General features: G+C 51.8%; 12 protein-coding genes across 12 annotated transcripts; 5 read left to right on the top strand and 7 right to left on the bottom strand.

The window, feature by feature from the left end:
• Positions 1–51: 51 nt before the first annotated feature.
• On the top strand, positions 52–602 carry N7498_002696 (uncharacterized protein; the record flags this gene model as incomplete). The annotated part of the gene is made up of 2 exons (XM_058449758.1): positions 52–76; positions 187–602. The coding sequence occupies 2 exons, from the start codon at positions 52–54 to the stop codon at positions 600–602; spliced, it is 441 nt and encodes a 146-aa protein (XP_058312102.1).
• A 667-nt stretch (positions 603–1269) lies between these two features.
• Positions 1270–3006, bottom strand: N7498_002695 (carboxylesterase; the record flags this gene model as incomplete). Its single annotated transcript, XM_058449757.1, has 1 exon — positions 1270–3006. The coding sequence occupies one exon, from the start codon at positions 3004–3006 to the stop codon at positions 1270–1272; it is 1737 nt and encodes a 578-aa protein (XP_058312101.1).
• Positions 3007–4498: 1492 nt separating this feature from the next.
• Positions 4499–6131, top strand: N7498_002694 (uncharacterized protein; the record flags this gene model as incomplete). The annotated part of the gene is made up of 2 exons (XM_058449756.1): positions 4499–4937; positions 4987–6131. 2 exons carry the CDS (start codon positions 4499–4501, stop codon positions 6129–6131), a joined length of 1584 nt encoding a protein of 527 aa, XP_058312100.1.
• A 148-nt stretch (positions 6132–6279) lies between these two features.
• N7498_002693 (uncharacterized protein) lies at positions 6280–6923 on the bottom strand (the record flags this gene model as incomplete). The annotated part of the gene is made up of 3 exons (XM_058449755.1): positions 6280–6353; positions 6418–6730; positions 6822–6923. The coding sequence occupies 3 exons, from the start codon at positions 6921–6923 to the stop codon at positions 6280–6282; spliced, it is 489 nt and encodes a 162-aa protein (XP_058312099.1).
• Positions 6924–9958: 3035 nt separating this feature from the next.
• On the bottom strand, positions 9959–10635 carry N7498_002692 (Hpt domain-containing protein; the record flags this gene model as incomplete). The annotated part of the gene is made up of 3 exons (XM_058449754.1): positions 9959–10334; positions 10382–10551; positions 10600–10635. The coding sequence occupies 3 exons, from the start codon at positions 10633–10635 to the stop codon at positions 9959–9961; spliced, it is 582 nt and encodes a 193-aa protein (XP_058312098.1).
• Positions 10636–12099: 1464 nt separating this feature from the next.
• N7498_002691 (uncharacterized protein) lies at positions 12100–12411 on the top strand (the record flags this gene model as incomplete). Its single annotated transcript, XM_058449753.1, has 1 exon — positions 12100–12411. The coding sequence occupies one exon, from the start codon at positions 12100–12102 to the stop codon at positions 12409–12411; it is 312 nt and encodes a 103-aa protein (XP_058312097.1).
• A 1817-nt stretch (positions 12412–14228) lies between these two features.
• N7498_002690 (protein tyrosine phosphatase-like domain-containing protein) lies at positions 14229–14958 on the top strand (the record flags this gene model as incomplete). Its single annotated transcript, XM_058449752.1, has 2 exons — positions 14229–14826; positions 14885–14958. 2 exons carry the CDS (start codon positions 14229–14231, stop codon positions 14956–14958), a joined length of 672 nt encoding a protein of 223 aa, XP_058312096.1.
• Positions 14959–15336: 378 nt separating this feature from the next.
• On the bottom strand, positions 15337–16629 carry N7498_002689 (adaptin-binding domain-containing protein; the record flags this gene model as incomplete). The annotated part of the gene is made up of 3 exons (XM_058449751.1): positions 15337–15416; positions 15466–15771; positions 15819–16629. 3 exons carry the CDS (start codon positions 16627–16629, stop codon positions 15337–15339), a joined length of 1197 nt encoding a protein of 398 aa, XP_058312095.1.
• Positions 16630–17221: 592 nt separating this feature from the next.
• On the bottom strand, positions 17222–17902 carry N7498_002688 (putative small nuclear ribonucleoprotein SmD3; the record flags this gene model as incomplete). Its single annotated transcript, XM_058449750.1, has 4 exons — positions 17222–17327; positions 17411–17540; positions 17665–17725; positions 17846–17902. The coding sequence occupies 4 exons, from the start codon at positions 17900–17902 to the stop codon at positions 17222–17224; spliced, it is 354 nt and encodes a 117-aa protein (XP_058312094.1).
• Positions 17903–18189: 287 nt separating this feature from the next.
• N7498_002687 (phosphatidylglycerophosphatase) lies at positions 18190–18936 on the top strand (the record flags this gene model as incomplete). The annotated part of the gene is made up of 1 exon (XM_058449749.1): positions 18190–18936. One exon carries the CDS (start codon positions 18190–18192, stop codon positions 18934–18936), a length of 747 nt encoding a protein of 248 aa, XP_058312093.1.
• Positions 18937–19868: 932 nt separating this feature from the next.
• Positions 19869–21800, bottom strand: N7498_002686 (homeobox domain-containing protein; the record flags this gene model as incomplete). Its single annotated transcript, XM_058449748.1, has 3 exons — positions 19869–21172; positions 21228–21427; positions 21478–21800. The coding sequence occupies 3 exons, from the start codon at positions 21798–21800 to the stop codon at positions 19869–19871; spliced, it is 1827 nt and encodes a 608-aa protein (XP_058312092.1).
• Positions 21801–24066: 2266 nt separating this feature from the next.
• On the bottom strand, positions 24067–25113 carry N7498_002685 (uncharacterized protein; the record flags this gene model as incomplete). Its single annotated transcript, XM_058449747.1, has 1 exon — positions 24067–25113. The coding sequence occupies one exon, from the start codon at positions 25111–25113 to the stop codon at positions 24067–24069; it is 1047 nt and encodes a 348-aa protein (XP_058312091.1).
• Between the last annotated feature and the right edge of the window lie 1208 nt (positions 25114–26321).

Raw genomic sequence — 26321 nt, 5'->3', positions numbered from 1 at the left:
CGTCAGTGGGCACATCCGCTCTTCCCTTCTCGACCGGTCCAGATCCACGAGATGTACTATATCCTCTACCTGGCGAGTATGTCACGCTTGCATAAGCTACCCTTGACCCCTAGCCCAACGACGAGCTCAAGCCGTTCTATTCCTAGCATACTTCCCCACAAGAGCAAACCAATTAACACCGTCCAGGCCTTTGTCGCCGCCGCCGCTGGCCAGAACCAACCTACGAAGCTTACCCCACAACCGGAGGGTACACGTGCGTTGCGCGGGTCAACAACCGCGAATACCAAACGGATATCATCTACGAATCCGAGACCCTGGCGCGCGAAAATGCAGCCATGCGCGCGTATCTGATCTGCCGCAACTTCTCCGTCAATGACGGCATGTATCCGAGTGGCCACAAACACGGCGGCGCTGTACAGGGTATTCCGGTTGCCATTGGCACGGGACGCAAGTCTAGCCGTGATGATGATACTGATACCTCTGTCAGTAGTGGAGGGAGCTGGAGTGGGGAAAGTAGTCCAGAAAGGATGATGAGGTTGGATGCGGAGGGACAGGTGAATGTTCTTGCTGCTAGGATGCTTGATTATACGCGGCAAGAGTAGGCAGGTTTAGTGGGTTACTGGGTGTGATTTTAGTTGACTGAGGGATGTGGTTGGGGGGAATAACGACTTTACGGCTTATGATGATGCTTCTTTGCGATTCCATTTCCGAGTGCTTTTTTTGCGAAATTTCATAGATGGAAAATATGTGTCTACGTTGAATGATGACTTGATGATTGTGTGGGCTCGATGGCTGTGTCTGGACTAATGGTGCATAGATGGTGGATTGGCATCGAGCTCTCAGAATGTGCCTTTCGAAAATTTGCATCATAGTGGAGGTCAGCGGTCAATTATGATATATGATTGTGTGCGTCTTTGTTTTCCGAGGTTGAGATGTTTTGGAATGATTCTCATTTTCAATTAGCGTGGCTTGTGGATACATGGCACTTTGCTGATGACGATGTTAGAAACTCTACTCAAACCTTCTTGGGTACTAGCTAAATACATTCTTTTCGCGTTCTCGGGTTTGTCTATAGAGAGATTTTACCCCTGCAATTTGTATCTTAGCAAGGTGTGAAGCAGAACGCGTGATTGACTTAATGATTGTCTCGACAAAATTCTACCGGTGTTGACGCCTTGTGTGAAATGAATGTACAATTATATAACTCCTAATGAAGAAAGCAATGAGCCACGCTGATGACTTGACAAATTCCTGGTACACATAAAACACTCAAACACCCATCTGTGCAAACACCTCGGGCGAATTCCAAAAAGCACACCGGCAGGTTAAATCTTCATAGGAGCCCCGAGTCCGCCCAATGGGCACAATTCCAGGCTGAGGTCCGCCAATAACCTGCAGACTGAGCTGTCTTTCTGTTCCATTTGATGATGAAACAGCATCAAACCAATCCGGAATTGTACCTCGCGCTCGGGAAGGGTCACCATATACAGCAAATGAGGCCCAGCTGCCACTCATCTCCGATGACAGCTTCACACCCGATGCCGAGGCAATAGATGAATACCTGGTATTCACCTGGTTGAAGACGTAGGGAATGTCACTGAAGTGTGAGACACCCAAGTAAGATGTGTGCTCCTCGGCGTATACCGGAGCGAAGATTGTCTGGTTAAGCACGAAGAGGTAGTTGGAGGTGTTCAAGTCCGAATATTTGTTGTTCATTTGGACCGTAAAGATGCTTGGGCACACGAATTGATTATCACGCATCATTTGGCTCGCACGGAAGTATTGCGCGCTGATATTTTCCGTCGGCATGTCCGAGAAAGATGAGACTGGATAGAGAGAAAGAGCTTTCTGGATATTTTCTTTTGACAGATTTGGCAGAGAGGCGGACAAAAACTCTGCCACACCGACGGTTGAGTTGAGCGTGGATGGCGTGAAGAGGGATGCATCGTTTTCATTCCACCCAGCGATCATGTCGATATTGCGAGCGAACCGACCAGATCTCAGAAGCTCCGAGGGGCTCTCGGGGATGAAAGTAGATGGCGCCGTCGGAATGAAAACATCGAATCCATATGAATTGAGGCTATATTCATACTCAACCGCAGTTGATAGCAGCTTTTCGAGAGGTACTTTCCTCAGACAAGCAAGCTCTTTCGCACTTGTAGATGCAGTACAGCTGAGTTTGCGGATCAACTGAGCTGTGTGCTTCATAGAGGCATTGCTCGCAGTCCCAGCATCGGCGGCAGCATTGTCAGACTGCATAATGGCTCTCTGGAAAGGAGCCTTCATATTGCCTCCGTAAGCCGTGATTTGAAGACCGACTCCAGTCGCACCATCACTCTCTCCAAAGATAATGACATTATCCGGATCGCCTCCAAATGCCGAGATATGCTTTTGCACCCATTCCAGACCGAGTCTCTGATCTAGTAGTCCTGCATTTAACGAGTCTGAATCATTCAATGCCGGCGACGCGGCGAATCCGAAAACCCCAACACGGTAGTTCATAGCGACGTAGATAACAGGTATGCCCTTTTGGGTCGCACCGGAGATCAAAGTGGTTGGATCATAAGCAGAATCATAAATCTGGCCAATGGAGTCTCCGCCGCCGTAGATGTAGACCATAACGGGGAGCTTGGCCGTGCTGCAGGTATTGGCGGGACGGTCGACACGTAAGGTAAGACAGTCTTCAGAGATATGGGTGACATTATCAAAGACTGAAATGCCTTCAACTGGAACCTTTTGCTGTGGACAAGCGGCCCCGGACTGAGTGGCGTTTACCACAGAGCCGGTTGGGTAATTGTATGGCTTTGGTGGTGCGAAGCGGTTGTTGCCTCCGGTATCTTGGCCGAAACGGATGTTGAGGAACGATTCGACATTGTTTGCTGATGACCCCTCGAACCGAACTATATCTGGCGCAAGGTGTACAGTTGGGTGAGTTTTGCGGACAGGACTTGCTCTACCGCAGGCTGAAAATGCAAGGACGACAAGACTGAGTGTGATGGACACCATGTTCAAAGACAGGTTCAACCGAGCCTTCGAAGAAGCTCTATGGACTTGGATTGACTTTTTTCTGGATATCTTTCTAAAATATTTTTCGACTCCCTGGTCAGCCAGCCCCATTATATAGGTTGAAGACCCCAGGAAATTGTTAAGGCTATGGAAGCCCACTGTTTCTAAATTAAGACGGATTTAAGAGCAAGAGATTATTTGAACTCGTCGATTGGGTCGTCCAGACCATAGAAAGCAACGATCGCGAAGGCTTAGCTTTGAGATCTCAATCTCACTTCTTTATTTGCCGTGCGTAGTGACGGCCCCACAGTAAGCTAGGCAACCCTTAAGAGAACATCTTGCATGCCACTTTTGGAAACTGGAACCGCAGATCTTATTTTTCTGGCTGAGAAGACGGTTTTCGAAGATTGCTGATTCCGTCGATTTATGCCGTCAAGTCCTATTTAGATCTCGTTTCCAGCTGCCGGATGTAGTTCCGCACTTGGCGATCTCTGTGGGAAGCATATTGCATACCCCTTTCAACATTGCGGACCCGACGTCGATCTTTTTTTAACAGCAGAACAGAGATTTGAAATCTGGTTTACGTAGTAGAACTGCAGGTTTTCCAGCCAGTTGAATTTCTCTTTTCATACGATTAAACCATCAGCATCCATTTCCATTCAATATAAGTCTCTGACCTTGCTGACTACTACGCAGCATACTCTGATCTCCCCTGTGACCGCTCCTCTACGATATCCGTGATCTCCACGAATCTAGAGAACAGACATTTAAAAAAGGCTCCGGGGAAGGGGGTGGACCGGGGTTGGTGCCGTTTTAAGGTTCTCCTTGGTCGCGTCTCTCGAACTCATGCGTGGCGCAACTGCAGGCGTACCTCATTCCAAGAAACCCGCTAGAACATGACGAGATTACGCAAGGAGCTTAAGAAAGGCTGTCGTGTTAACTTTTAATATTAGAGAGGCCAACTCGGCGGAAATGATTAGACCAAATCATGTGCCTCAGAGTAGCGGTGACCTGGGAGTAAATATGTATGACAGTAAGCATTCATGACAACATCGTGAGGCCCTGCTAGAAGAAAGAAGCATTCATCCGCAGCAGGATATACGCAATACAATTAAAAAAGCACAAGGCGCGACACCTGGGCTCACTGATCCAGCTAAGCTTCCACAAGCCTTAGGACACAGCCACAACACAGCACCGCGCCGCCACATGACGTCATGTCGGTGATCCAGCCAAGGCAGGACAACATGACATCGGACCTGTCCACACCACATTGTGCCTGGACCTAGACTTTGCTGGCTCGCGTTAGCGGAGTACACCGCGCACACCTGCACACCTCAAGCTTCTCCACAATTATTCGAAACACATCTGCGTCATGAATTGACTGCGCCTTACTTTTAGTCTCCCTACCTTCTCTGAACTATGTCCTTCAGCTCCCTCGCCCCGCAATAGCTACCAGAACGAGTGAAGGACATCCCAAGAATCCAATTCAACGATGCGTCACGCGACACGGAGCTGTGCTCCCTTTGTGTTGACAGCGAGACATCAGGCATGCCGTGGCGTTGGACTACACTCGTTAGCTGGCAGATCGGGAACAATTGCTCTTGGAGGTCATCGACAATTGCACCTGCTTTCAAGCAGACGATTTGGGCAGAACGCTCAGTCTGGAAGGAAGCTGTCGCTTGCGCCGACATTATCCAGACCGGGTATCGGAGTTCCTCGGGAGCTAGGACAGACCCAAACTCGCTTCTTCAAAAAGGCAAACTACATTGAGAGAATCGGTGATAACGAAAAAACCGAAGAAGTCCTTGAGGCTCTCGAAGTCAAGGATGATGAGCCAGACACTAAACCTTCACGAAACGTGCTAGGTGCCAATGGAGAAAAGCCATCTACTGAGCGCCAGGATGCCAAATGGTCACAAGACATGACGAAGGGTAAGAAGCATTCCTAGAAAGCGAAATATTCCCCAGCTAACCAGAACAGGGAAAATGCTAACGACGCCCTCACGACTCTTCAAATTGATCGTCCCCTTGACAACCGTCGACAAGTACGGCGACAAAGGTAACAAACCTGTCCCAACCACCATCAACACTACTAACCCATTACCAGGCATCGAACCAATTGCCATACTAGTCCATCCCCACCAACCACTCTCCTACCTAGAACGCCTAATCCAGTCCGAGGTCCCTCCAATCCAAGGCGAAAAAGAAAAACTCCGCCCACCCGCCATATCATTCATCGCCCTCCAACACGAAGACAACGCAATCAAACCCCGCAAACGAATCGAAGACGCCTTCGGCCCAGACGCTCAGACTGAAGGTCATCCCAACAAACAGAAACCCGTCCAACGCCGACGGTCCCGCGAAGAAGATGCGGAGATCTACAGCTACCCCCGCAAAACAGACTCCAGCCTCGACCCGCTAAATGGGCAATCTGAGCGATTTGTGCGGTGGTCGCAATCTACCGAAGTGGGTGATTTTATCCGGGATGCGGCTCGCGCGCGCGAGTTCATCATCACGATTGAAGGAGCGCCTGAAGGATTGGGCCAGATCCGAGTTACCGTGCCGTCGTTCAATGAGCGGACATACTTTCTTCGGCTTCGACTAAGAAAATTGTCGCGGCGGATCCAGGAGATCGCAGAAGTCAAACAGAAATGTGACACCCTAGCACACCGTGGCGCGCAGCGGGTGGCGATTGGCGGGTTCGGCATCCTGTCCGTGTGGTGGTACAGCGTGTACAAGCTCACATTCGAAACGGATCTGGGGTGGGACACCATGGAACCCGTCACATACCTGGTCAGTTTATCCACGTTGATGGGTGGATACTTGTGGTTTTTGTACCACAACCGAGAAATCTCGTACAAGTCAGCATTGGACTTTACAGTGAGCGCGCGACAGAAGAAACTGTATCAGTTGCATAATGTGGACTTGCATCTCTGGGAGAATCTCGTGGATGAAGGAAAAGCTCTTAGGCGCGAGATTAAGAGTATTGCGGCGGAGTATGATGCCGAGTGGAATGAGCGGGCTGATGAGCAGGATGAGAGGGTTACAGAGGCCTTGAGGTCGACTCGGGAGGAGAAGCAGTCTAAGAGGGATAAGAAGGATAAGGAGAGCGAGGATGATGATTGATTGGGATTCGGGATATCATTCTGCGTTAGATCTGTTTTCTACGTGTCCTTAGCGCTTTCCCTTTCCTTTGTATTACTTGCATCGTTCGGAGTTTCTGGAACAACCCGGGCAATCATCGATAAACCATTAAATCCAAGTCAAGCAACAATTACAGTGTTCCATTCCGCACGGGGTCGTAATAGCCTTTCTTCGGCGACGTCGTCTCCTCCGCCTGTTTTTTCCCTGCAGAAACCCCCATTAGCTCTATCCAAACAGAATGAGCACTTCAAAGTAAATATATACTTACCATCAGCAACAGCACCACTCTCCCCCTTTCTTCGATTACGATTATTCCGCACATCCCTCGACCGAAACACACTATACAGCAACCACCCAGCAACCCAGTTGGGTCCGTACTCGCCATTCGTACCGCCGCAGTCAAAGAATCGTCGTGTGAGTGGGCTGGCATTCAGCCAAATTTCCATGATGGCGAGGCGCTGCTGCTCGGGCCGGATATGGTGCCAGAAGAATGGGGGTCGGGTGTTTGGGTCTGCGCGTACGCTGTCGAGAAGGTGGGAGGTGTCTTGGTTCATGCGGTTGTAGACCATTATTGCTTCATCCTGGGAATATTAGTTTATTGTTCATGTAGATTAGGTGCGGGGGTATGTGTTTAGTAGGAGGCTGTATAGAATCGGGGGGAGAAGTACTTACTCGCATAGCGCGGTAGAACTGCTCGTCCTGAGCGTTCTGGGCACTAAGGTTCAGCGCGTGCATGAATTCTTCCTTGGAAACCCGGGGTCCGACGGCAACCATTGTATTTGCGATGGGGTTTCGAGGTGTTTATTAAGTCGAAGGTGTGCACAATTGTGCTGCTGTGCTACAGAAACCGAAATGTCGTGTACTGGGTCAAGAGTATAACCGGAAGAATTATCCAAAAGTGATGTGCGAAATTCTGTGGAATGAGGACACATTCTCTCGAAGAGCCAGCCCTTTATATCAGTCGACCACCCCATTCCGAGTCCAACGGCGATCTCATTCAACGGTCGCTAGTGCTGGGGCTTGCACGCGGCCGTTGGGAAAGTCAAAGATGCAATGCAATCAGATTGGCTAGGCGGGAAAGAGCAGGACGAACGGACAGCAATCAAGTCGAGCGCAATGCAATCGAACGAGGGGGTTAGCTCACGTTGAGGCAAAGGACAATGCAGATGAGCTCTGTTCGCATCCATAACCAAGACACGGATGCCTCAGGGTTTAGCTGAGTGGCCTCTGGAGGAAAAGATAAATCGAATGAAATAAGATCTAGATGGACTAGAAAGGGCGGCGTGGCAGAGATTAACTTGCCCTGTCTTCTACCAGTTTCGGGCATTTGAATTATCCGGGACACGCATCGATACATCTGCAAGATTCGTGACTCCTCTTTGGTTGTGACAGTTGTACAATGTGCCTGTTCGTCAATCGCACACCCGTTGGGATCCTACCCCAGACTAACTACACCAGGCTGAGGTATTCTTGTAGTGGTTTTTTTGCTTCCTGGTGGTGTTCAGTAGTGAGTATAGGATTGGAGGGCCTACAGTAGCATCTCAACTAAGGGCCATATGACCCCATGAGTACGGAGATGGAAGGAGCCGGAATTCCAGCAAACGGAACTCTTCGGTAGGGTATGAGCTTGATTTCCAGTGCTGGAAGTTGTACATCCTTCACCAAGAATGTGGGCTCCGGCTAAGACAAACAGGGTATCATGAGGCATAGGGCGGGGTCGAGGACTGAGCGCTGTGGGCAGAGGACGGTGGGAGGCTTTCGAGGGAGACTTCCCGATGTCGAGTCTACTATCCGAGACAGACAGACGGGAGGTTTATGTAGACTGGATGCAGGTGATTGGACCTTTTGATTATGAATACATCTGAGGTACAATTGAATATTGGAGACAAGCAAATGATGGGTGGACATACATCCAGGGGCTGGATGCTTTTATTCATAGCAGGGAAGTAGCCTATCCGGGGCCACATGTCCAAATAAGTGTCGCTCTTGAGCTGACTATCTGATTGACGTGCACTAAATGCTGCGTGACAAAGCTGAAGTTCGAGGATAGGTGAAACATCTGTCAAACCCACGTCTTCATCATGGCCCAGTTCCTGGGGATAATCCCAAAAGGAATCTATACGGGGCCGCCGCTCGGTAGCCATGCCGCGTGACGCACCAAGCCGCGCCCCAGACGAATATCTAATATTGCAATCTCACGATAAACAAAACGGCCAGCCTGCGTACATCTGTATCGGAGACTCATCAACAAGCGTCCTCACAATGCATGAAGTGTGGGGGAAAAGGGACACCATCGACACAAGACACCATGACTCGATGTCGGTAACCTCGTTTGCAGACACAGGTAACCTAGGCTCCCGAAAATGCAGGACACAGAGCCTCCCGTCCAATAATCGAAGCGGCAGAAACGTGCAACGAAAGAGCTGAGGCCACAACGCATACAGATATATCCAATCTTGATTTGATATATACCGACCGCACTCGTGAAACAGTAACATATTCTTCATGCCCTCGCACTTTCCAAAACATAGGAGCTATGTCCTTGAAAGTTTCGAGTAAAGAGCAACGGGATGGCGAGAGCAAGCACCACATCGGTGAGGCACAGGGATGTAGACGGGGAAACGCTGATTGTCCGTCCCTTCTGGAGCCTTTTAGTTTTAGCTCAAGACATTCCTTAACAACCCAGTCGGTCATCGAACGCGGATGTCACCACCGTAAACACGAGGCCGTGGCACGTCAATTGAAGCCCCGTGGTTTCGATGCATGCTGCCGATGCTTCTGCGCTTCGCGATATCGCGAGAACTTGCCGGCAAATCCTACGCGGCCTGGAATATCCAGTTTGGGACTTCATACCCCATTTATTTGAAGAAACAAGCCGTAATTCTTGTCAAAGGGAAAATGTTATTGCGCGGACTTCCAGCCACGACTAGAATGGGATGCAGGTTTCCGAAGATCCATTTTCAATTGATCCAGCCATAGCGAATAAGTGTGGGCGCGGGGTTGGGTGAGGATGCAGGCTTCCTCGGGGAAGTTGGGAGCCTTCGATACCCCGGTTCCCCAAGGTTGGCGTTTGATGAAGGCTCACGCCTTGATTGACAGGGCTCGGGCCGGGCCTCGACTTATATGGAACACGTTGGCTGTTGCGTGGCGAGCTGCCGAGTTTGTTGAGCTGTGGTACACTGAGTTGAGATGGGGATTGAAAGTTGGAAAATTTGAGGACAGATTCATAAAGTGGGCGAATGTAAGAATCGCAAGATATCCACCAGGTAATCTGATTAAGATCAACGTCGAATGAGATCGATCGATCTACGATCGTCTGCGCCACTGCGGCTCCGGAGGAGTCGATTCAAGCTTATCGACGGCATATTAAACCCGCGGTGGCTGAAGCAAGCTTTTTTGAGGCGCCGATGGTCGCACTGGGTGCATGGAGGTCGTGGATCGGGCCCTGGCTCCAGACTGCGTCTACGTGGTCTATGCACATTCTAGGCGCGTGTCTACTTCCCCGGGTACCTCAACCCCCTGATCCCCCAGGGCTAAGTTGAAGCTGATTCTGCTCTCGCTCGAAAATGTACTGCCAAATACAGAGACAAGAGATAGTCAGATAGGAGCACTCGGATTCCGTCAATACTCTTCAAATCTCTCTGGGAAAGATGTACTGTCGCGAGTTCCCCGCATCTTCAGGCTGGGTCCGCAACAGTCGGACCACCATGGCGGGTTTGTATGTACGTCAAGAAAGCATTAAAGAACAAAACAAAGGCCTTTGCAATGCTCCATCCGGCGCTAAAAAAGAGAAGCAAATTGCAAGTCGCCTATTTCTTCGTAGGCTCTGCCTTCTTTACCTTTTCCTCCGCCCTGGACTCTTCCTTCTTGGACTCTTCCTTCTTAGGCTCTTCTTTCTTGGGCTGCTCCTTCTTGGGCTCCTCCTCCTTAACCTCCTCGCCGTAGTACCTGCGCAGGAACTTCTCGACCTTGGTGTACTCGACCTTGACTTCCTTCAAGGTCGTGTCGATTTTCTTGAGAGAGACCTTCTCGTCGGGCTCGTCTGTGGAGCCGGACTCGTCCTTGCCAGCGCCGTAGTGCTGGATCTTTTCGCAGGCGTCCTTAACATTGGTCAAGCCCAGCGTGGCTGACGAGCCCTTCAGGAAATGGCCGAGCTGTGAGAGCTCCTCGAGCTTTTTATCCTTCCTGTTGCATGTCAGAGTGGACCCGTTATCACAGGGCGGGGAACATACAGTGCGGCCTCCATTTTGTCGAATGTATTGTGGGCCTGATCGAAGAAGCCGTAGACGATACCTTTGCTGAAATCGCGGTCATCATCGTCATCCATTTCCAGGATCTGCTCGAAAGTGCCCTCATCGATGAGCTCCTTGACATCGGAGAGCTTGGGAGGAGCGCTCTTGGACTAAGATCTGTCAGTATCCGGTAAGTCGAGGTTCATTGTTGGCGATACATACCCCCCGGCCTTGGTGGTCTCAGTCGGGGCCATGTTGGCAATATGGAGAATGGATAGTGAGGAAAGGATCAACCTAGTCCACGGCACGGATCTTCACGGTCGTAAAATCGAACTCCGGTTACCCGATCTGACAGGGAGTCCAAATCGAGGAGCTTGACAGATCTGTGTTAGTTTCAGTCAGCCACGGTTCTCTCCACGAAAACGACACATCTTGTGAGGCGCATGAGGCATCAGATCAGCGGAAATGTGATCCCGGGCTGGGACTACGCCCCGCTTCATTTCTGGAGGAAACATTCGTGTCCCTACAAAGCCAAGTTGTATTACAGATCGAAGCAGCAGAAGGGTGCTGAGAGGGGAGATGATTGAATGGTTGACGGTCACCAGGGCGGTAGGCATGATGCTGATCCAGACCAGGGTGCAGGTCAGGGGGAAACAAGCCACCCTCAGGTGAGGAACAGGGCTGGGGTTCTCTGGAGCGGGCCAAACAGAGCCGGCAATGGACGCGGCGAGAGGGAATGGGCTTACTGTGCGAGACCGCAAGCCGAAGGGACAGGGTTGAGAGAGTCGAAGAGAGGGGGGGGGGGAAGTGTGGAGGAAGTGTACAAGCCCTGATAAATCAATCGGCATATATACTCGACCGTCACGGCGGGGGTTCAAGCTGCAGTTCCGGAAAGAGACCAGGGTCCCACACAGGTAGGCAGGGGGAACGAGGAGAATGATGGAAATGAAAATGAAAATGAAAAAAAGGCCCAATTCAAAAGAAAACGAGGGAAGATCAATCGGGTATCGCGTGTAGGGGGAATTTTATGTCCGGGCTATAATGGACCAGAAGGAGGGGCAGACTGTCAAACGCGGATTGGAGTTCATCCCACCTTTTTTTGTCTCTGTTCTGGGAGCTCTTTGAGCTTCAAAGGTTTCAACCCGTCTGGGTATCTTTAAAATGGTGGTCTAAGAACGGGGGCACGAGGTTTAGCCACGCCGGGAGAGGACACGCGAAGGGAAGAAGGGAAAATGGGGTTAGCGAGGAAAGGGGAGGGCGGAGAACGTAGGGTGGGTAATTATCGCGGCCCTTCACAAACCGAACGAGTGGAGGACGAATGATTCTCCCCTCCCCCTCTCTTTCGTAATCTCCTTGCAAATTTATCTGATTGATCTTTTCCTTCTTCTCGTGATCAGTAGATAGAAAATTGAAGAAAAAAAAATAATTTGTGCTCGTACTGGCGGATCTCCGGAGAGGCCTACTCTATACTTGGGAACTGTGCGCTAATGCGCACCTGGGATCATGGCTGTTTCTGTTCAAGTTTTTTTTCTCTCAAATTTTCGCTATTTTTGATGCGTAAGCCTAGATCATGGAGGGTATAGTCCTCGCGGCCCGAAGTCTATATCCCTTCGAGTTGCCGACTCCCGTCACCATCCCCAACGGCATTATTAGACCGTGACCAACCTCCAGCCTTTTCCGCAAGGGACAAGGGAGCTGAAATCTATCATGACTGAATCATGGCCATTTGGGCATTGTCCACCACCGGCAGCAGCGAGCCAGTGGAGCGAGACCACAAGACAATTCCAGGACTATCGCTCCACCGGGAACCAGCAACCGAGGACGTGAGATCATCAGCATTCCCCCCTCTCCAGTGGGCACCTGCTGTGAGTGTACATTTCGGTACATCTCCAGTTTGGGAAGGGGCAAAAGACCACGCTACCGAGCAGCAGAACGGCCTGCAAACCAAGCCTGGCGGGGTGGAGCCGCAAAACGACATCATCGCGGCGCCGATCCCAGTCCAGGCACGTCACTCGCTTCTCCGAATGTGACGGTTGGTTCCCATGCCCCGAGCCACACGTGGAACCCACGACAGTTCCAGCGGCAGGGCTAGCACACACAGCGGTCTGACCTCCACTTGGGTCTCAGTTGGTAGATAAGAGTCCGGTCACATATCTCATTCGAGGGAAAGTGAGACCGGTGCTAAGTTTTTTTTCAGTAGCCGCAGCTAGTCCCGCACAACAGGGAAAAGCAAGATCTGTCTGGTCAAAGTGCACTGGACCGCAAACGGGAGAACCTGACCCAGTTCGACGGACGGTCTGGGCCCTCGCCATCCGAGCCCAACCCGGAGGAACCGTTTCCCTTTCCACCTGGACCGGGTCAGGTTGCATGAATGCATGGGTTCTGAAGTGGTCAGCGTGAGTACGGCATGTTTCTCTCTCCCCTTGGCGGGCTGGTCAGGTAGGGTCGGGGTCGGAGGGGGGTGCCTAAAACACGAGACACGAGCAATTATGCTGTCACCGATGACGATGCTGGACATTTTTGCAGGATTGCTTTTCGGAGTATTGACAATTGACGATGCATTCAATTGAAAGAGTAGGTGGTCTCTAGGATATTAAAATCTTCAGAAATGAACCGACCATCCACTCTACGAAGTCAAGCCGACTCTTTTGTTTATATAGCAGACGGGGGCATTCGTGCTCATCGTGGCCTGCTCCTAGTTTTTTTCGCGTGAGGTGGTTCGCCCGAGTTCTGTTGGCGAATCATATGCGTCGTATGCAGCCATGACATCACTGCGGAGCACACTCCGCTCATGCAGCCTCTGATGTCATTCGTACGTATATACAGTACAGCCCTTCGCGTGACTCGGGATTACATTGATCCCGTTCCGTGCGCTTTGTTACACCCTTACTCCAGTCCTGTACAGTTCGCACCCTCTTTGCAAGGCAATGCCATTGGCTGTTCTTCATGATGTCAAGCCGCAGATGGCCGTGTGACCTTAGCGCGCTGTTGTAAGAGGGGGCCCCTGTGACGTGCGAAGAGTAACTGGGCATTCGTCGTACAAGTTCACGGCTTGGAATCGGCAAATATTGCTAGGGGACGAGCTTGCAGTCCCACCGGCAATAGCAGGAGCAACCACAACAGCAAAGCAACGGCAGCATTTTCCTTCGCCATGATCTTCCGATGCAAATTTCCAATCCCCAATGAGCCAGCACCCACCCCATGACGACCGAAGCAGACCACTTAACAAAAGCAACAAACCCACGCAGAAATGGCAACCCAGCCCCGCTTGTGTTTGCTATCAACACCACAATACGAGGTTGCAAGCGAAATGCTAGCCACTAGTGGAACTGGGGACTAGGTTCGTGCAGTGGTGGATGATGCACAACCGCCTGGGGCATTCGCTCGCGTAGTGTAGTGCAAGGGAAGCCTTCCGGTTGGTTGTCTCGTGGAGCACTTGTATCTATAGATAGCGTAGAGACGGTCGACTAGCAAACAGTTCGATTCATCCGACAAATGGGAACTTGTGCTCGGCTCCGAACTATAGCCACCGGCAGTATGTGCGGTTCGAACAAATCAACGATCGGCAAATGGCATGACACCTCTGCGGAGCCAATAACACCCAATATCAAATCTCGAGAGCGAAGCCAATCTGTTGACAAGCTCTTCCTCCCCGCAGCTTCGTCGCGGCTTCTGGAATGCTTACATAATATCCCGAGGTCCCTTCCAGATTCAACAAAGCTGCAGCTCGTGAAATCCCAACCAATTCACCTCGACCCAACTGGGCATCAATTGACCCAGACTAGGAGTCTGCATTAAACCACGCTCTTCATCACCACTCCCGAACTATCCTCTCTCAACGACAACCATGTCCTCCACCGCGCCTTCGGGTCTTACAAGAGACTACCTCTTCACCTACAATGCCCTGAACCTCCTCACCTGGGGCACCTGTGTACTCTACACAGCCAGCCTCCTGCCCTCGCACCTGGCCAGCAACAACATCTCTTCCATCTTCACCGCGACATTCAACCCCCTCCTGTTAGCAACACAATCCCTCGCCATCCTCGAAGTTCTCCACAGCCTAATCGGCCTCGTTCGCGCACCCTTTCTGACAACCGCAATGCAAGTCGCCAGCCGCTTGCTCCTAGTCTGGGGGATCATGGCACCCTTTGGCGGTGACATCGTCGGCGCGCGCTCGACCCAGCTGGGCGACTACGCGTACCTCGGCTGCGTGAGCGCATGGGGAATCACGGAGATCATCCGCTATGGATTCTTCGCTATCACGCTCTCTGGGAATGCGGTTCCGGCTTGGTGGACTTGGTTGCGGTATAACACTTTCTATGTGCTGTATCCCATCGGTATCTCGAGCGAGTGCACCCTTATTTTCAAGGCGCTGGCGCCCGCGGCGCAAATTGATCCGTTGTTCCGGTGGGCTTTGATTGCTATTCTGGCTATCTATGTGCCTGGTATGTTCTCCCGCGATTTGGGGATGGTTGGTTGGATTGTCTGCTGACGTTTTTTTAGGTTCTTATGTTCTCTACACTCATATGATTGCGCAGCGCCGAAAGGTCCTTCGTGGAAAGAAGCGTGCTGATTAGGTAGGAGGTAGTGGACGTGCTTTACAGTATGTTGAAGAACCCCTTGGAAGTTCGAGGAGGAGAGTATCGATCCCAGGGGTAGAGGCGATTGTATAGAATACCTATTTGAATGAATACGGTCCGAGGTGCATTAATTGATAGGACCGGGCCAAAGAAATAAATAGTTTTAATGAAATTCAAGTGGATGTTAAGGTTACTGGATCATATATCTTGGCTGATCTAGATCTATAGTATCTCGATACCAACCTCGGGAGCTGACAAGGCTTGAAAGTATAAAGAACATGAGAATTGGATATCTGATGCTTGCGCATTATTAGTGCAGCCAGGGTGACTGTCTATCAAGAGCTATCTACCTCAATCCAACAGAAACAGCTACTCTCATAAATCCTTCATAATATCCTGCACAGCTTTCGCAGCGAGCCTCTTCCTCTGAGCCTCCGGCATGTCAGCGCTCATATCTAAAACGGTCAGCAAAGCACTCAATCCCACCTTTCACATCCAACATACCTCGTATAGACTGCATACGCATCATTAGCGCCTCAATAGACTCAACCTTATCCTCCCCATTCTCATCCTCCTCACTATCTTCGTGTCCATCTCCACCACGCTCAATAGCCATGCGCAACCCGAACATCTCACGTTCCAGCTCATTGACTTCCTCCCCGAAACCGCGCGAGTGTGTCGATTTGTCACCACTCACGAAGTCGTCAAAGTCATCGTCTGATCCGAGATCGTCGGCGTCGAGTGTATCTCCCGATGCTGCCCAGTCGTGTGTTTCTAGGACTTCTTTGATACGGGGCATGCCTTCGTACTCTATGGACCATTAGCACTACTCGGGTAGATTGAAGGGGAAGACATACCTCCAAACTTATTCCTCGTCACTTTACCACTCTGCTCCGTCGGATCCCACTCAATAACCTCCCATCCAAGCAAACCCATATCAAACATCTGGTCCTCCCACCACCCAGCCGACAACGGCGCCGCATCTTCCCCAAGTTCCTCATCACCAACAAGGTCCAGTCCATCCTCGTCTTTAGCCTTAAACGTAGACGTACCCGGCGCACTCTTCTTCCCTCCAACCAAGATCAACACACCAGGAACATCGCCCATCCCACCGCGCTCCTCATCAATGCACGACTTCACAACACCGACGTCGCCCATTAGCTCCCGCACAGCGCGCACATCCTCGCGCTCGACAGGATTCGTATTGTCGCCCGGTTGTGAGCTCGGCTCCGGAGCCTTTACGCAGACTATCAAAGCACCAACAGCTTCACGCACGATCTCAGCTTCTGCGCTGAGGAATTCCGTGCGCCATTGGGTTGAAGTTGTCTCTGTGTTCTCTGTCGAGAGCGGGATCTCGTCAACCCACAATGGTACTTCTGCGGTGTAGTATTTTGTTGAGAGGCGGAGGGGGCTGTGTGTTGTGTATCCTGCGAACGTTGTGGTGGGTGCTGTAGTTCCCGGTGGTAGAGGGGTGGAAGATTGCGGGATCTGTACGTCGGGTGTTTCTTTCTGGGGAGGATCGACGATGGGCACGCCAGTGAGCGAGTGCAGGAGAGGTGGGATTGTTGTAAGGGATTGGGAGGTTGGTGCGAGAATGAGGAGGCGGCGGGGGTTGGCGATGTTCTTGACTTTCGGTTTTGAGACCTCCGGGGCGGAGGTGGAGGTCATGATGGATCTTTGTCTAATTGTAATGGGTTTGAATATGTCTATATGCGGTTTCAAGAGGATAGTGCTGGTCAGGTCGAGGAATGGTCGAGGAATGGTCGTTGGTGGGGTGAGAGAGGAAGCTTGTCCCCGCATGAGCAAAAAATGCTGCGGAGATGCGACGAGTCCGATAGGTTATCAGCATGAACTAGCAATTGCCACGGTATTCAATACTCAGGTTCTTTCTCTAATATGGCAATCCAAGATTAGTGTGATTTAAGGAATCTGATTATAGTCTTCGTGTATATTGGGTTGTTTGGCTCAATGGCTCAACCTATCGCCTAAAAGCCCTCAATTGATACACATGGAAAAGGACATTCTACTCATACACTGGAGTAAAACTCCATGAAGGGAGCTTTGGAAGACATCCGTCGATTCGGGTATTCATTCATGAGTGGGAAGAAATAGTTCTCGCAGACAAATGCCCCAGCGCAGTAAGACGGAAGCCCGAGAAATTTCCTTAAATCCTTTGAAAACGCAAAAAGCATAAACGCCAACCACTGAAGTTGCCCGATCTTGAAACTGCGCTCTCATCCTGTTTACGTTCTTATTTCGTTCAACCTCTCCGTGTTTGACCGCGCGCACGCTGCACGGTGGCCTTACCACGAGCCAAACCGACACCGCGCCCACGCTGGCCTCGTGAGCGGAACATGGGGGCGTTCCTGTAGGGGAGAAAAAGGCAAGTTAGTACCGATCACTCAAAATTGGGAATTGAAGCCATGGCGATGCTGCGGGCTCCACGTACCTCAGCATATCCGGCACGATGAAGAATCGGACATGGCTACCCCGGATGTAGACCTGATCGAGATGCGAAACGCGACCGTCGCGTGCTGTGACAGTGATATCCTTCAGCTGGACGTTCATGTTGTCTTCGGCTGTTGAGATAAAGACATGTTAGCGGGATTCAACTGGCGCGAGTTGAGCGAGTTGAGCAACCCGAGTCGGCCATGATAGGCCAATTGCGCTCTCAAATTCACAAGTATCAGAAGTTCAACACACCTTCCAGCAGCTTCCCCCGGTAGACGACACCGGATGTGATCTCGAGCGTCACAACGTGGCCCTGAGAAGACGAAGTTAGCGGTCTGCGCACGCGATCCAGCCCATTTCCCCAGCAAGCAAGAATTGTATCCATTCCGCTGAAGCAGGACCCTCAATAACCCAGTGTAGAGCAAGAACACACCTGCGCTTCGTTCAGGAGCTTGATCGGGATGCCGATCGTGCTGGTGAGCTTGCCCATTTCGACGGCGGAGTGTGCGACACGGAAGGGAAGGAGGAAAGATTCGGGTCGAAGAGACGAGTAGGATATCCCAGCGACGATCAAACTAAGCTGATCGTGTTCGAGGAGGGGACGATGAGCAGCGGTGGCGGGTGGTGGGACAACGATGGAGTTGGAGGATCAAAAGGCGAGTTTTGCGGCCAAGCTCCTCCTTTCCGCTTTGGGCGCCAGACCCGCGCTTCTACAACACTTTACTTCACACCACTCATGGAACTACGATAGCCACTCTCTATTACCACAGGAGAAAAATGGCAGGTTCTCCAAACTCCAACCTCCACGCCTTTAACCTGGCCGTGCAGACTCTCCTCAAACAACCAGCCCAGTTCCTCCCACACCTCACCATCCCAACCTTCACGCACCTCCCCGAAGAACTCGGTCCACACCTAGTCAACAACCTCAACCTAAGTCGAAATGGAACACAACCGGAGAAGACCCCCCGACCACCAACAATCCGCGCTCTAGTCCTAGACAAAGACAACACCCTCTGCGCCCCCAAAACAACAACCTTCCCACCCCAAATCCTGACAAAACTCCAATCCCTCCGCACATCCCCAATATCCCCTTTCCACCAATCCACAAACCCGTACTCAATCCTAATCGTCTCCAACCGCGCCGGCAGTCATCCATCCTTCGAGCAAGAGGTCCATGAGCTCGAATCTCAGCTCGCGCATCTACAAATCCCGGTATTCAGACTTCCGGCGGGAACAGAGAAGAAGCCGTTTTGTGGGGATGAGGTGCTACGGTGGTTTAAAGAGAGGGAGGTTGTGAAGAGCCCGGATGAAATTGCTGTGGTAGGGGATCGGCTGGGGACGGATGTGCTTATGGCAGGGTTGATGGGGTCTTGGAGTGTTTGGTGTAAGGAGGGTGCTTTTGAGGCTGGGGAGGTTGGGAAACCCGCAAGGAACATCTTGGAGAAGATGGAGGTTTGGATTGAGAGGTATCTTAGGGAGACGAAAGGGATGAGGGCGCCGATGCCGAGGGGCTGGAAGGAGTAGGCTGGTGATGTGCCTTTGTAGAATATTGCATCGTGGTGGATGGCTGCCACTTGTACGATAAAATGATGCCCGTAGACGAGCCGTGCTTAATTCAAGAAATGTGATACCAAGTCTACAAGAACAAAGGACAAAAAAGAGTATTTGATTCGGAGCCTAGCGTCAATCTCCCTCGTTTACTGCCAGAACAGCGCCATTCGTACTCCGTAGATGCCCCAACGGGATATTTCAACCCGGCCAGGACATTCAGAGTAACGCCGGTATCATCAGACCAAAGCAGGTGCAGAAATGACAATGGAAGCGAATAGATAGACTCCAAACCCATGAGAAAGCCCATCACGGGGAATGCAATCCGCGTATCTGGGAGCTATCTTGAAAGTCACAAGTCACAAAATCACACAAAATAGGGAAAACAAAGAAGACCAGAGGAAGAGTCGCCGTCCAAGTCGGTCTGTTTGGCATGACCACGTAAAAGAAGATCCTGGCCTGTAAATCAAGTGAAAAATGGAAAAAGGGGTTGGCCAGGAAAAAGAAAAAAAAAGTATCAGGAGTCAACCGGAACATCCGGGATTCCAGAAAAAGGTAAAAAGCAGAAAATCGCTGCAGGTCCGGCCCCAGAATAGAAACGGTATTAATACAAACGCACAAGACAGAAGGGATATATGCCACGCAATGAACAGAAATAGCAACCATTCCATCGGATTTGCTTTCCCGGCCGTCGCCAGCGAGACAGGAGTTGTCCAGAGGACGAAGTAAACCACCAGGCAAGATTGTGCCATTTCCACTGGATCCTGATCTGGAGTGATTACTCCATCCGCTGGACAACAAGGAACCCTCCGAGGTGGAACCAAGAATCCATCAACACAAGCGCCATAAGCACTCCAAAGGCCGTGAAACATCAAAGGGATAAGGGAAAAACAGCTTCATGATCGAGTTCAGGATGACCCGGAGGGCAGGCCCTGCGAGTTAATCTCATCGAGGTTGACCATGCCGTGGGAGTAATCACCCATCCCAGGAGAATCGTGACCTGACATGCCATGCATCGGTAGGTCGAAAGCGGGAGCATCGTGCGAGACCGTGTAGTTGAAGTTATGCTTGGGATACATATCGCTCATCGAGAGACCATCCTCAACAAAGGCAGATTTTTGATCATGCGCAAAGCCATACATGTCCGATGAGGAGTGGGACATGTTGGAGAGCGGAGGAGAGTGGTTGGCTATCATTGGGTCCGCAGAACTAACGCCAGAATAGGGCGATGGTGCGTGTGACCCGACAGTTGAAGAGTCTGAAGGACCAGCCCCAAACGGAAGGTTGAACTGAGATGCCATGCTGGCGACGGGAGTCGATTCACCATTAGCAGCACTGCTGAACATCGACGGGCTAGCAAAGTCGGACGGCGAGGCGGTGGTCGTTGCAGACATTGGGTTCGCGCGGAACTCAAGACCATATCCATCGGTGTCAATGCGCAGATCCGTAGGCAGAGCGTGTGCTGACTGCGGGACTGGCGCATAGATGTGAGACTCGGCGTGGTGGTTAAATGGAGCCGGTGTCTGCGGCATATGGAATGAAGACATTGGAGCCTGAAGCGTTGAAATGTCAACTGCTACTGGCACCGAGCGGCTTCTTTGGCGCTTGTGTCCACGGGCAGCCTGCATGTTGAAGCCCAGGTGGTTGTGATCCTGGTAAAGATTCAAGTAGGCAGCAGGCTGGAAGTGATTCGGTTGGGATGCTGGGCGCTGAATAAAGGGCGGAGACATGGCACCGGGCACGGCAAAGTTGTTGTTATTGCCGTTGACGTTATTATACGCCAAGCGGTTCTGGAAAGATTCCAATGAAACCAGCTTTGCGAGCTGAACGCTCAGGACCTTGGGATGGCCTCCCAGGTGGTGAACCATGATTTGGCTCGCTTGCTGCTCCTCGGTGAAATCGCCGCATTGATAGAAGCCGCCAGAGTTGGAGGAATCCATGTAGAACAGCGGCGGGCGGTTCAATTCCACGACCAGACCACCAGGCTGGGGCGGTGCGCCATTCGGTCCAGGGTTTGGGTCTCCAGTCTCCAAAGTGATGTTCTTGATGTGGGCGAAAGGGTACTCGATTTTATAGCCGGCAGAGTCGTTGTTAATATAGTAGGTCATGCAGGCCTTGTCAGGCGAGTAGAAGATGACTAAATCCATGGCGTTCTGTCCGATGCGGCGCCAGCTTCCAATGGTCAAAGAACGGCAAGTGAAATGAGAAATAACTGTGACGAGTCAGTATGTTGGCCGATTTTAGTCTTTGATTGGTCGTTTACATACCAACTTTGCCATTCGGGTTAGACTCGTTGGCATACATGCCGGGTGCCCCGTACCCTACTGAGCGGCCAAAGGTGTCACGACTTCCTGGCTTAGTGGGATCGAATTGCATTGCAAGATAATGGCGCATCGACTCGGGGATCGAATCGCAGCCCTCGCCAGTCTCAATGCTCTTCTTCGCGAGCATCTTAATTTTGGCGCGACTGTTACGGTCAGCAAAAGGTCCAATGATTCCAACTCGATTGAAACCTACCGGTTTTGGAACCAGATCTGAACGGATCGCTCAGTCATATTGATATCTGACGCGATGCGTTCCCGGGTCGCCGCGGTGGGAGTGGGGTTCTTGTTGAACTCGACCTCCAGGGTGACCAGTTGATCCTGCGTTGCGCGTTGGCGTTTGTTGTTCTTCTGCTGCTGAGTGAGGGTGCTCTTGCGCGGCGGGCGGCGCGAAGCCGAGCCGGAGGCAGCAGTCGTAGCGCTCGAGCCCGACGGAGAAGGGGTGGAGGTTGGAGGCGAGGGTGATGCTGTAGTGCCCGGGCCCGTCGTGGGCTCGGGAGTTTCCGTCAACGAAGACATGTTGCGGCACAATTCAGCGTGAAATCGGCTGAAGAAACCCAGTTTGCGAGAACAAAACGGTTTTCGAAGGGTATGTTTTTGTTTGCGTATAGCGTATAGGTTTCTTTCAAAGAAGAGTTGTTCAATGTGTGACGATCCGGCCGACGAAAGGAGATGGGTGCAGAAAATGACGGATGGTCTTCCAAATCCTAGTTTCTCGAAGCAGCGTCAAGCGCGAGAGGTTAGATGAAAAGAAAATGAACGAAATCGCTTTGGCGTAAGGAGATCGAATTGCGGTCGCGTTCGATGGCGTCCACGTCAGAAACGGGGGGGTTGGGTAGTAAGGGTCACGTCGCAGAGGCGTCCCGAGCAAAGGAAGGAATAAAAAAGGCTGGCCTATGCAGCTCAAATATAAGGGCAGTTGATCCTCAGAGATCAACCGAACGTAAAAAGCGACGAAGGTCGGCCTGTAGGGGAGTCGCAATACCCAGGTTGAATCGATCAACGGGGTTTGAGAGCGGGTTCGAGGGAAACCGATCGGGAAAAAAGTGAGAGACGGATAGAAAGAGTGGTCTAGGTCGTCGTTGAAAGAGTGAAACGAACGACCTGGCAAAAAAAGAAAAGAACAGGATGGCGAAGGATGGGAAGACACAAAGAGTGAAGAGAAAGAGGAGATCAGGAGATGCTGACTCAGTATGGAGAATCCGGGAACTTGAGAACCGCGCGCGACTTTGGGCACCTCGTGGGGCCTCAGTCGCCTGCGACCGCCTCAAACACCAGGCCTCGACTTTGTGCGAACCCCTTCTACGGTCTGTGTGGTTTCTATCGGCGCCTCTGCGCCTCTTGTCCGCCTGGTGTTCCGCCTCCCAGTTTCTACTGCCCCTGCATCGGCCTGCATACAAACTGCACGAGTCTGAGGTTTTTTGCACTGCTCCTTGCTCGATTCGGCTCGCACGGATTACTGTACTATTGTACCTATCGTACTACCCCCGAGGCAGGGTGCGCCGGCAAAATGGAAGAATTGGAAGAAGCAGAAGCCCGCCCACGGACCTAAGATACACATGCCCACACTCACCGTGGCCACTGGGACGTCCGCTCAGTACCAGAGAACCCACAGGCGTCCTCAACCCTCTCGGCCCCCTCTGGACCATCCACCACAACCGATCGTCGCCAAATGCCGCCGAACGGCATCTCCACGTGAGCTCCGCGGGGATCTGAAACACCGGACTGGCTTGTGATGGTTGACGCGTCGATTTGCCCTGTGCCATTGCGCCGGGCTCACCGCCATACAATTCCTTATCACAAACGTAGCATCTCTACGAATCCTTAAGAAAAAAAAGAGTCCGCCCAGGTCCATGGGAAACCGCTTGCCCCTGATTCGAGAATGCGGTGCCCACGACTTTAGTCCCACCGTTGGACATCCACGGCTCCAGGGGCTGATCCATCAGGCCAGAACCAATGAGCGTAGAATTGCGTGGGTGGCCCACGCAGCCCCGTCTGTGGACTGAGAGGGGAACCGCATTCAGGTACCCGCCTCGGTTTCACTCGTGATTGGCCTCGCGCTCCATGACAGGTCATTCCAAGACTCTCATGACGGTGTCGCGTTGGACAGGCTCAGTCCCGGACTGACCAGCACCCTGCTGGGCCTGGCCAGTCGTCCCCCAGTGTGTTCCCCCCGGTCAATTTAGCCTCGAAAAATGTTCCGTGCGCTTCGTTGGCGGCCCCATTGGCCCGATCAGTCCCGATACCGCCAGGGATGAGGTTGGGCGCACGTCGCAGGGCCGACTCCGTGCGCGCCTTCCGCGGCATCCGATGTTTCGATCTTTCGAACGGTAATGGGAGGGAGTGCCGAGACATTGTCCGTGAGGCTGTCAGGCTGTCAGGCTGTCAGGCTGCAATCGGTCAATTTCTATCGAACCGAACCAAAAAGGGCCGAAGAACCAAGTCGTACCACCCCGGTGAGTGGTACAGCCAAAGAACCTTGGAAGGGCTTGGTCCAAGAAAAGAAGCAAATAATTAGGGGCGAACTCACATTCCTCGGCGGGTGTGGCAGCACCGCGAATCCTTGCGCGGGTTTGCCCGACGCGGACTAGTGCGCACCTTCTCGCTGCCAACCACCTTGCGCCAGGATATCGCGCACTACGTACCTAGACAGGGTTGCACGTAAAACTGACTGGCATGATTTTATGAGACCACGTTAGAGTACAGGTTGATCTTAAAACTTGACCTCGCTACCCCAAACTCGGTTGATACGTTTCGCCACCGCGATATATTTAGAACAGGCCTGTCAGAAAATGAACAGACAACTCTGCTGGTCCATAGCCCTTATCTTATCATCTCCATTTGATACGGCAGGACCAGCCTGCACTGCGATAGAATCTGTCAATTCCGCCTCGTCGGTAATATCCCAGACTCTTTGCGTAAGCCGCATCGCCATATTTCGCTGCTGTTCTCGATAGTACTCAGTCATCGATTCGTGTTTCTGTCGCACCCACGCGCGGTCTTCCATACTAACAGCCTCTCGAGCCGCAAGATAGAACGGCTGAGGCAGAGACGAATCTGGTCCGCAGCCAGTGGACAACTGATCCATGAGGCCGAAGCACGTATGCGTCAGATGTTGCACCCGAGGACTGCGGGTCGAATCGCGAAACACGCGACGTGCCAGTAACAGATGAGCCGTCCAGTAAAAGCACTCGGTGAGAATATCCAGAGGCGGGCGCACACGTTCTTCTGGAACCATCCCCGTGAACCCGGAGCCCCAAGACCGAAGGTCACTCTCGAGCCGATATGCCCGTGTGAGAATATCGTTGAACGACACAGCTTGTTCCAGCCGTTCCTCCACGTCGCACGCCAGATGCGAGATGCGCACTAAGAAGCACATCAGTGGCTGTGGACAGCCGGTCATTTTGTGGAAAGAGGGTTCGGTTTTGTCCCATCGTTCCGGATCGGGCTGATGAAGTACAAAGTTGCGTGGAGCGTAGGGTCGTCGTTGCCTGGAAATGGCTAGCATCACGTCTACCATGGCGAATCGTTGTACTGCCATGCGTGCAAGCGTGCTCTGTGGTACCTGGTGGAAGTGATCCAACGTCTGCATGAGAAATGAGGCGCATTTGACATGTGGTTCTAGGACTCCGTCTGCTGACTGGGCGACGACAACCCCTTGTAGGACGACCGCTGTGAGGAGCGCTTCATGGTCTATGTTGTGTGTTGTTGTGCCTCCTGTTTCAGAAGACCCTGCTGCATCTATCGTGTGGAGGCTTTGTCCAATGGTTCTCAGCATTCGTTGCTGGCGTTGTGCTGCTGTTGACACGTTGCCAAGACCAAAGTTGAGCATGTGCTCTGTAGCGATGCAGACGATAGTCTCGAGCAGGATTGGCGAAGTCAAGGCCGTGAAGGATAATTGCCGGTATGGGTTGTCTGGGCCATCCAGTGCAGGTACATTCGAGGATACCAGCCTCACATCTGAAATCCATCAGTACGGTGAACACGGGTCATTGATAGAACACACACAATACTCCCACGCATGCTTATCCTCATCAGATTGAAACGTAACATCCGGAAATACAACGGGAGACCTCCGTACCATCCCCATCTCATCCACACGCCGAGTATCTCTTCGAGCCCGATGCCTCGACAACGTAGGCTGCGCCTGGCGGACCCATTTTAGCCCTGAAGGATATTGACAGTCTAAATCCCGCAAAGAGCAAAAGGAACAGACAGGTCGCTTCTCATCACACTTGTGATGTTTCTTGCGACACTGGAGACACCCTACCGCCCCACATTAGCGCCTGTTCTGATACTCCCTCGGTGTGCCTCATTCTCTGTACCGGTCTTGGATCGCTGGAATCGATCTCCACGGGTCATCCCGCTAGCATGACTAGCTTGTGCACTGATGATCGCTGATTCTGCAGATTGCCATGAAGAGGGTTCTCCATGTCTTGATTTCCCCCACTTATCACGACAGCCGATCACATGATGATCCAATGGCCAATCAACGAGGGGCAGCGTTACATTTCCTCTTTGGGTTAGGGATTCGTGGATGAACTGTGTTGTTTCTTGAATAAACCTAGGAGTATTTCTTGTTGCTTGAGACTCGTATCTTCTGGCAACTGTTTGCTCAATAGATGCCATCCCACATCGCAGGGCGCCTTGATGTGATAACTTGTGCATATGTACCGATAATGTCTGGCAACTTTTGGATTTCCATACTGCATTGAGTCATTGCTTGTTTACTTTTCTTCAACCCTGCTGGACAAACCTTCCGAAATGGAAATGATGATTCTGTCGTTCCAATGGCCGTCCTTGCTATGCATGGCCGTCGTGTTCCTGGACTGGCTGGCTGGGCCCTGTGTTAGGAGCAGGTGATATCGGGACGACAAAGGGATTCAAAGTCTTGACAAAGGCTGACAATATGGGTGGCGAGTGCGACAATATACTGCCCAAATTAAAGGCGATGATACCCGAAGTCCAACTTTGGCTACGACTGGAAGAGCGTCCACAAGGACGAGATAACAGCAAAGCGGCAATCAGAAACAGGGATAA

Source organism: Penicillium cinerascens, assembly GCF_028974065.1.
Source record: "Penicillium cinerascens strain IBT 15544 chromosome Unknown contig_1_segment0_segment0, whole genome shotgun sequence".
Taxonomy (NCBI): domain Eukaryota; kingdom Fungi; phylum Ascomycota; class Eurotiomycetes; order Eurotiales; family Aspergillaceae; genus Penicillium; species Penicillium cinerascens.
This window is presented reverse-complemented; position numbering and strand designations above follow the sequence as displayed.